Here is a 9,542-nt window from a genome sequence, read left to right on the forward strand (position 1 = left end):
TTGCCCACAGTAGCAGCACATACTTCAGTTTAAAGTAGTTTATTGGCGTAATTATGTTTACATTCAACACCATACAAATACCAAGGTGTTCTTTAAATTATGTCAAAAATACCGCGGTGTTATTAAAGTGGAGCCATGGGGATACTTTTATCTGTGTGAATAACTTTTAAGATACTTACATAAAGTCTTCATGCACAAAAAAAGATTTTTGTTTGTTTTTACTATTTTATTGATTTAAATCAGAAGTATTTAGCATGAGTCATAGCGTCTGTGACGAAGGCCATTTAAAAGCCCTGCTACCGTAAAGTTCCAAATACTTGCGCGCATGCGCGCTCGATCTACTGCTACAGGCGGAACTGAGCGAAACATTTAAGCGAGTTTACGGTAATTTGTGTTTAGTTGAATATAGGAGGCATGGAGGCGATACTGAACTGCAGAACGGAGGATTTTGAAGATTATTATGGGCTTCTCGGCTGCGATGAACTGTCAACGGTAAACACACAATGATAGTTTTTTAGGGCTTGTGTTTTTATTATTTCTGCTAGTTTATAAAGGCATCTAAAATGACTAAGATTATTATTATAATCGCAACTTCAGCATATAAATATCGGAGTAATTAATCTATTGTAAGTACAGTAATGTGAAAAGATTTGATAATTGCATTCATGTGCATCATGTGACAGAATAAGATTGTTGATTGTGAAACAGCCTGTTGCTTGTGTGTCAGAGACATCAGCCATCATAATGGTTGATTAAATAGCTGGACAATGCATGTATCATTATATGCTAGTAATAAATAATATGCATTTCTCACAGACTGAACAGATTGTCAATGAGTTTAAAGTGAAAGCTCTGGCCTGCCACCCTGACAAACACCCAGAGAACCCCAAAGCAGGTACAAACTTTTTCTTTTTTTTTTGTGCAAATGTCATTTTCTTTGATTCTTTGAGACATATAGCACCACCCCCCAAAAATAATAACACCATTGCTATAAATTATTACCACTTTTTTAAATGATCTGCAATGCATTTTGTCCACAAACATTCGCATATGTCGGTTCTCTAACAGGCGATGACTGATATAATGCCATTTGTTGACCTCTCTGATTGTTAGAGAGTGCTTGAATCTGTTTTGGTCATTTTCTTCTTGCAGTGGAGGAGTTCCAGAAGCTACAGGAAGCTAAAGAGATTCTCACAGATGAGAAGAAAAGAAAGAATTACGATCTCTGGCTCAGAAGTCGAATTGCAATCCCATTCAGCGAATGGCAAGCGCTCAGTGACTCGGTTAAAACTGTAAGTGTTATTTAGGCATTGCATTTCAATCATGCAACAGCTATATGTGACCCTGGAGCACAAAACCAGTCATAAGTCACACAGGTATAATTGTAGCAATAGCCAACAATACATTGTATGGGTATCGATTTTTCTTTTATGCCAAAAATCATTAGAATATTAAGTAAAGATCATGTTCCTTGAAGATATTTTGTACATTTTCTACCGTAAATATATAAAAAATTTATTTTTGTGAGTGGATATGCAATGCTAAGGACATTAAAGGTGATTTTCTCAATATTTTGATTTTTTTGCACCCTCAGATTCCAGATTTTCAAATAGTTGTATCTCGAACAAATATTGTCCTACATCAATGGAAAGCTTATTTATTAAGATTTATTGATGTATAAATCTCAATTTAAAAAAAATTGACCTTAATGACTGGTTTTGTGATCACATATTGTAACCTGCATTATTGTGTCTCCAAAAATGATGGTCAGTCGATGCATTGGGCTGTGAGGACCAAGAAAGAGCCGATGCTCGAGGCCGCAAAAGACACAAATCCCGTGAACATCGGGAATGGAGAATCCACAGAGGAGCAGAAAGCTTCTGAAATATCACTGCCGTCAGGTGAGTTTTCTTGGATGTTTACAGTTTTTCTGTTATGTATTAGTTTTCCTTGGATTTACCGTAATGTTTCTATCCCACAGGCGATTGTTGGCATCACAGGTTTCGATGGGCTGGTGAAGCTCCCTCTGGCCTTTTACTGAAGTTCAGGAACTATGAAATATAAATTAATATTTTCTGCTGTTCAGTACATGTATTCTGCATCATCAGTATCAGAACAGACTAATCATTTACTATGCTTCAACATGTTTATGGCATGATTCAGTTGTTTGTTTTGTAGGATGATGCTAATATATGTTGAAATTAGTGTTCAGGAGTGATGCTTTGTATGCTTTAAAGGGTTAGTTCACCCAAAAATGAAAATAATGTCATTAATTATTCACCCTCTTGTCGTTCCACACCCGTAAGACCTTCGTTCATCTTCAGAACACACATTAAGATATTTTTGATGAAATCCGATGGTTCTGTGAGGCCTTCATAGCCTGCAATGACATTTCTTCTCTCAAGATCCATTAATGTACTAAAAACATATTTAAATCAGTTCATGTGAGTAAAGTGGTTCAATATTAATATTATAAAGCTACAAGAATATTTTTGGTACGCCAAAAAAAACAAAATAACTACTTATAAAGTAATGGCCGATTTCAAAACACTGCTTCAGGAAGCATTGGAGCACAAATGAATCAGTGTGTCAAATCATGATTCGGATCACGTGTCAAACAGACAAACTGCTGAAATCACGTGACTTTGGCGCTCCAAACCGCTGGCTGCATCCGAAATCCTAGGTAGCTGACTTGCTGCCTCGCTGCCTTATCAAGCAATGACTTGTAAGTCAGCGTTTGTGCATGAAGGCACCTCATGAAACGGATTTCGGACAGACTTCTGATGCAGCATAACATTTTAATCATCTACAGAACTAAACATATATTTAATTACTACAGTTGTAATTTCTCTCTAGAAATGACACCAAAAGTGGAAAATGTTGGTCAAAATCGTAATTTATACACAAACTGATCAGCAAACGCAACTTTCGGATGCCATCTTTATTTTTCTAGCTCAACTGTCACAGAATGGAAAGCACAGGATTGTGGGATATCAAAGGCAGCTAAGGATACATCTATGCTGCCTTGAAAAATCGATCAGATGAAGGGATCTCAGGAAGTGAAGCTAACGTTAGATTTGGACGTGCTTGATGCCTTCCTACCTTGAAATGTGTCCTCCGAAGGCAGCATTTTCCAGTTTTCGGGCGCAGCCGCTGATTTGACACAAAAGATTCATAATGCTCCGAAGTGCCAAAGTCACGTGATTTCAGCAGTTTGACACGCGATCCGAATCATGATTCGATACACTGATTCATTACGCTCCGAAGCTTCCTGAAGCAGTGTTTTGAAATCGGCCATCACTATATATGTCGTTATTTTGTTTTTTTGGCGCTCCAAATATATTCTCATCGCTTTATGATATTAATATTGAACCACTGTACTCACATGAACTGATTTAAATATGTTTTTAGTACATTAATGGATCTTGAGAGAGGAAATGTCATTGCTGGCTATGCAGGCCTCACTGAGCCATCGAATTTCAACAAAAATATCTTAATTTGTGTTCTGAACATTATCGAAGGTCTTACGGGTGTGGAACAACATGAATGACATTATTTTCATTTTTAGGTGAACTAACCCTTTAAATGTCTTTTCAGAATTGTTTACTAACTATTGAAGTGTGAGGAAAACGTTTTCACAGGTTTCACGGTTTGCACAGGAAATGATTATAAAGTTGGCTGTGGCAGAATTCATTTTAGTGTGTTTAACTAATATACGACTCACTAAATATTAATGATTAACTCATATTAAATAATTATATTTAATAATTACATTCATACATATAAGCCAGTAGTGTCTTCTAAAAATGTCATTTTTGTATTCATATTTTTGTTTATTTTAAGATTAAAAAAAAAGTGATTATGATATGGTTTCCTCCTTGTGCAGTCAGCATTTTGAGGCAAATGTATGTGTATTTGTGTACAAATATGTGAAAGTGTTACATTCCGAGTGTCTGTAAACTGCATTTTTCAAATTCTGCAAAAATAAAACAACTTATTGTGGAACAGCTCAAAACACTGAAGTCATTATTATTATCACATAAGGGGAAAGTATCCTCTGAACAAATATTAAGATTCTACTGGATGACCTGAAATTTAGTAAACGGGTCATTGACAATTAAAGTTTTTAAAATTGTGTATCTTTAAATCATAATGGAGATTAATTAATTTAGAAGTTTTATTAAGTGTTAACAATGAGATTGTGTTTTTTTTATAATCAGTTAACACTGCTTTTGTCATTTTTTACAAAATTTGTCAGCAAAAAAGTTTGGTTTAACCAAAATTTCGGTTTTACCGAATGATACTTTTGGTTATACCAAAGACACAAGACGTGTCGTATTGTTTTGAGGGAGAAAGTGTAACGCGCAATATGGCGGAATAAGTCCCTCCTTCTAAATAAGAGCCAATCGCCGACTGGTAAAGTCATCGCGTCACTTCAGCGGCCGTTAGAAGCACCGGTTTCTATAGAAACAGTCAGAAGCGCCTCCGAAATGAGGCACGAGACGCGCATTTAGATCTGCGCATGCGCATTAGCTTGAGCCAGACTAAAAATACAGTTTTTTTTTTTTGTCATGATTCGAGCGTTTGGAAAAAAATTATGAGACAGTTGTTGTCAGATTTCATTGGTGATTTCAAATATGAAATTTAATCGAAAGTTTAGCAAACAGCTTTGGAGCTGCATGATGCCCGAGAGGCGTTTCAAAGATGGCCGCCGAGTGAAATGACTCGTCTTAAAGGGACTTTGGTTATACCAAATGACGATATTTTCAAACAATGTTAACAGGCTGATATCTAGCAAAAGGACAATCAAACATTTTATATTTAGTACAAGTTTTTAAAATATTACAACATTTTTCATGTTTATAGCGGTTGCACCGAATGACCTGATGTTTCAGGACATGCGTATGAACAAGAGAAAACATGAATTTATCAAATAGTTAAGAGAGAGTTAGTTACTTTGCTTCATGACCATGTGGTCCTTTGCAGGTGTCTGAATGATGTTGCATCCTGTCACATGATACTGACCACATGACTTAATCCAAAACGGTCCCTTTATATTGGTTACTCCGAATGACATCAATGAAATTCATTTTTCCGGACATTCTTTCTCATAACAAACGACTTCTACACATAATTTTAATACCATTTTGCACTATGTTGATATATGATGATATAAAATCATGCCAGTATAAGAAAATATATACATTTATTATATTTTAAGATATTTTAATCACAAATGAACAGTTGGACGGTTAAACCGAATGACATTTTGACACTTAAGAATCTTAAAAATAGCTTTATATGTAGAAAAATATAATTAAAACCTTTTGGATTTAATAAAAGAGACCTAGTTGTACATACTTTGGATGTCATATCTTTGTTTTTTATTATTATTTTTAAGGCCTTTGGACAAAAAAATGACCCAAACATAATTTGATTCTGCTTAGAAGATTATTATTTAAATTTGAATTATTACTTACTTTAGGACATATAATTTGAAACTGGAATATCTTCAATATTCAGTAATCTTTTTAGTCTGTTTAAATCTTCCTTCAGACGGAAATAAAGGCAGACGGAACAGATTTTACTTTTATTTTTACTGTCCTCTCTAGTTACACCTGTCCGCTCTTCCTGTTCGTTCATTGGTCAAAGTCCAGCGGTTCTTCTCTTTGATTGGCCCATCCCCGGTGTCAATCATTTTAGTGACTTTCACTGACACTGTTCCACATTCTGTAGTGACTGTTAGCGGGAGCGCGCGCGCACCAAACTCTGGAAGTTTAAAGTCAAGATGGCAAGTAAAATCCTCCTGAGAGCCTGTCGAGTGACTCTGATGGGCAGACAAAATATTTTAATGAAAACACCTCAACGTGCGATGGCCGGGAAAGGTAAGGATTTATCATTTCTTTACAGAAATTTAACTTTATTTAAATTTATTTGCGATGAATTGTACTGATATTATTTTTGCACGTGTAAAAATAAAGCAACATGCTGTCATTTTCTTCGTTTTTGAATGAGTGACAGATTTATACAGATTTATACAGCTGACATATGAAATGGCTCATTAATTTCTGAAGAACATGAAAAGACACTTGAAAGTAGCGTTAAAAACGCTCCGCATTATTTGAAACAATAACGTGGTGACTAGTATGATTTATAAGAATTAAGTATAATCAAGGTCATAAGTTCTTAATGTTGTGAAGGGCTGTGCTGTGGCCTTTTCTTGGCACAAAACTCATGTTCGTGTGCCAGTTATACTTGATCATGGCGGAGGAGCCGCTCTATTTATCTGGTTTCTGGCGACACCTAGTGGACAAATGCTGTAATCTCAATCTCAACCCCAAAACATACATGCATATACAGGTGCTGGTCATATAATTAGAATATCGTGAAAAAGTTCATTTTTTTATTGTAAATTATTTTTAAAAATGAAACTTTCATATATTATAGATTCCCTTCATGTAAAGTAAAACATTTCAAAAGTTTTTTTTTTAATTTTTGATGATTAGAGCATACAGCTCATCTAAGTCCAAAATCCAGAGTATCTCAAAATATTAGAATATTTCCTAAGATCAATCAAAAAGTGGATTTTCAAAACAGAAAAGTTCAAGTTCTTTAAAGTATGTTCATTTGTACACTCAATACTTGGTCGGCAGCACATAATACAGCAAATGACTTGCTCCTAGCACAAATTACAGCATCAGTGAAGTGTGGCATGGAAGTGATCAGCCTGTGGCACTGCTGAGGCACTACTGAGCCTTCAGATCATCTGTATATTGTTGGATCGACTGTTTCTCATCTTTCTTTTGAAAACATCCCATAGATTCAGGGGTCAGGCATGTTGGCTGGCCAATAAAACACAGTAATATCATGGTCAGCAAACCACTTGGAAGTGGTTTTTGCACTGTGGGCAGGTGCTAAAGTCCTGCTGGAAAAGGAAATCAGCATCTCCATAAAGCTTGTCAGCAGATGGAAGCATAAAGTGCTCCAAAATCTCTTGGAAGATGGCTGCATTGACTTTGCACTTGATAAAACACAATGGACCAACACCAGCAGACGTCACGCCCCCCCAAATCATTACTAACTTCAGAAACTTCCCGCTAGACTTCAAGCAGCTTGGATTCTGTGCCTCTCCAGTCTTCCTTCAGACTCTGGGACCATGATTTCATCATGAAATGCAACATTTACTTTTATCTGAAAAGAGGACTTTCAACCAGTCCAGTTCTTTTTCTCCTTAGCCCAGGTAAGATGCTTCTGACGTTGTTTCTGTTTCAAAAGTGGCTTGGTAGTCCTTTTCCTGAAGATGTCTGAGTGTGGTGGCTCTTGATGCACTGACTCCGGCTTCATTCGACTCATTGTGAAGCTCTCCCAAATGTCTGAATCGGCTTTACTTGACAGTATTCTCAAGCTTGTGGTCATCCCTGTTGCTTGTGCACCTTTGCCTACCCAATTTCTTCCTTCTAGTCAACTTGGCATTTAATATGCTTTGATACATCACTCTGTAAACAGCCACCACATTCAGTAATGACCTTCTGCGACTTACTCTCTTTGTGGAGGGTGTTAATGATTGTCTCCTGGACCATTACCAAGTCAGCAGTCTTCCCCATTAGTGTGGTTTCAAAGAACAAGAGATACCCGAAATTTATATTGTAGGGATGCTCATTTAATGAAACTCAAATGTAAATATTCTAATATTTTGAGATACTGGATTTTGGACTTTCATGAGCTGTACACTCTAATCATCAAAATTAAAAAAAAAAAAAAAAACTTTTGAAATGTTTTACTTTACATGTAGGAAATCTAGAATATATGAAAGTTTCATTTTTAAAAATAATTTACAATAACAAAAAAAATAAACTTTTTCACGATATTCTAATTATATGACCAGCACCTGTAATCCTTATTTTCGAGTAGCATTTCAATGAGAATATTTTGAATGGGGGGGATAATACAGGTTTATTTATTTTGAAAATTAAGCATGTTGTTTGGTCGTGTGGTGGCACAAATGGCAGTCAAAGCAGAGACTTTTGTATTCTCCATTAAGGGTTACAGAACACCCAAAAATTAAATTTTTTTCATTAATTACTCACCCTCATGTCGTTCCACACCCGTAAGACCTTCATTAATCTTCGGAACACAAATTAAGATATTTTAGTTGAAATCTGATGGCTCAGTGAGGCCTGCATAGGGAGTAATGACATTTCTTCTCTCAAGATCCATTAATGTACTAAAAATATATTTAAATCAGTTCATGTGAGTACAGTGGTTCAATATTAATATTATAACGAGACAAGAATATTTTTGGTTCGGCAAAAAACTAAATAACGACTTATATAGTGATGGCCGATTTCAAAACACTGCTTCAGGAAGCTTCGGAGCGTTATGAATCAGTGTGTCGAATCATGATTCGGATCGCGCGTGAAACCGACAAACTGCTGAAATCACGTGACTTTGGCGCTCTGAACAGCTGATTCGACACACTGATTCATAACGCTCCGAAGCTTCCTGAAGCATTGTTTTGAAATCGGCCATCACTAAATAAGTTGTTATTTTGTTTTTTGCCGAACCAAAAATATTCTCTTCGCTTTATAATATTAATATTGAACCACTGTACTCACATGAACTGATTTAAATATGTTTTTAGTACATTAATGGATCTTGACAGAGGAAATGTCATTGCTGGCTATGGAGGCCTCACAGAACCATCGGATTTCATCAAAAATATCTTAATTTGTGTTCTGAAGATGAATGAAGGTCTTACAGGTGTGGAACGACATGAGGGTGAGTAATTAATGACAGAAATTTCATTTTTGGGTGAACTAACCCTTTAAACGTGTCCGCTCTTCCTCAGCTGTATATCACCACCAATAATGTTTTTCTTTTTCAGGTATCCCAACAGATGACGAGCAGGCTGCGGGTTTGGAGAGACGCATCCTGCAGGCGCTGAAAAAGGGCCAGGTACAATATAGAATGACATTTTGTTTGACCATAAGCTTTGGTGAATATATATGGTCATTCATTTTGAACCACATGTCCTTTGTGATCTGTTCTACAGGATCCGTACAGCATATTCAAGCCAAAGGAATACACTGGATCCAAAGACGACCCTCATATTGTTCCAAGCATCAATAACAAACGGCTGGTCGGCTGCCTCTGTAAGACACACACACACACACACACACACACACACCCACCCACCCACCCACCCACCCACCCACCAAGCTGTTGATTTCTTTTCAAGGAAGACTTTCCAAATAAATGTGTGTCTCTCTTGTCTTGTGAAGGTGAGGAGGACAACACCGCTATTGTTTGGTTCTGGCTTCATGAGGGAAACCCTCAGCGCTGCCCGTCCTGCGGCTCGCACTACAAACTGGTCCATCATGAGCTGCCGCATTGAGCTGAAGCTCCTGGACCACAAACACCTGCACTTCTGAACCAAAGTGCCTATGCCAAACATGTACAGGATTCAATAATAAAATAATTTAATACAATAAAAGGGTCATGATTAGTTTCTGTTGCATTGCAATGTGGAACTCAACCGCTAA

At 36.6% G+C, this 9,542-nt stretch overlaps 2 protein-coding genes across 2 annotated transcripts; both read left to right on the forward strand.

Moving 5' to 3' along the window:
- Positions 1-110: 110 nt before the first annotated feature.
- Positions 111-2,328, forward strand: dnajc12 (DnaJ (Hsp40) homolog, subfamily C, member 12). Its single transcript, XM_067385069.1, has 5 exons — positions 111-492; positions 817-895; positions 1,153-1,292; positions 1,772-1,901; positions 1,982-2,328. The coding sequence occupies exons 1-5, from the start codon at positions 415-417 to the stop codon at positions 2,062-2,064; spliced, it is 510 nt and encodes a 169-aa protein (XP_067241170.1). The 5' UTR covers positions 111-414; the 3' UTR covers positions 2,065-2,328.
- A 3,391-nt stretch (positions 2,329-5,719) lies between these two features.
- On the forward strand, positions 5,720-9,493 carry cox5b2 (cytochrome c oxidase subunit 5B2). The gene is made up of 4 exons (XM_067385678.1): positions 5,720-5,885; positions 8,885-8,955; positions 9,053-9,152; positions 9,282-9,493. The coding sequence occupies exons 1-4, from the start codon at positions 5,789-5,791 to the stop codon at positions 9,392-9,394; spliced, it is 381 nt and encodes a 126-aa protein (XP_067241779.1). The 5' UTR covers positions 5,720-5,788; the 3' UTR covers positions 9,395-9,493.
- Positions 9,494-9,542: the final 49 nt, after the last annotated feature.

The sequence above is a fragment of the Chanodichthys erythropterus genome, chromosome 5 (genome assembly GCF_024489055.1).
Source record: "Chanodichthys erythropterus isolate Z2021 chromosome 5, ASM2448905v1, whole genome shotgun sequence".
Classification (NCBI taxonomy): domain Eukaryota; kingdom Metazoa; phylum Chordata; class Actinopteri; order Cypriniformes; family Xenocyprididae; genus Chanodichthys; species Chanodichthys erythropterus.

What these genes read in the sequence shown, in the direction of transcription:
- dnajc12 (XM_067385069.1), top strand. Translation starts at nt 415, where the DNA reads ATGGAGGCGATACTGAACTGCAGAACGGAGGATTTTGAAGATTATTAT. An exon ending in CCCAGAGAACCCCAAAGCAG is followed by an intron (nt 896 to 1,152) that starts GTACAAACTTTT and finishes TTCTTCTTGCAG; the next exon opens with TGGAGGAGTTCCAGAAGCTA. An exon ending in TGAAATATCACTGCCGTCAG is followed by an intron (nt 1,902 to 1,981) that starts GTGAGTTTTCTT and finishes TCTATCCCACAG; the next exon opens with GCGATTGTTGGCATCACAGG.
- cox5b2 (XM_067385678.1), top strand. Translation starts at nt 5,789, where the DNA reads ATGGCAAGTAAAATCCTCCTGAGAGCCTGTCGAGTGACTCTGATGGGC. An exon ending in AGGCGCTGAAAAAGGGCCAG is followed by an intron (nt 8,956 to 9,052) that starts GTACAATATAGA and finishes TCTGTTCTACAG; the next exon opens with GATCCGTACAGCATATTCAA. An exon ending in ACGGCTGGTCGGCTGCCTCT is followed by an intron (nt 9,153 to 9,281) that starts GTAAGACACACA and finishes TGTCTTGTGAAG; the next exon opens with GTGAGGAGGACAACACCGCT.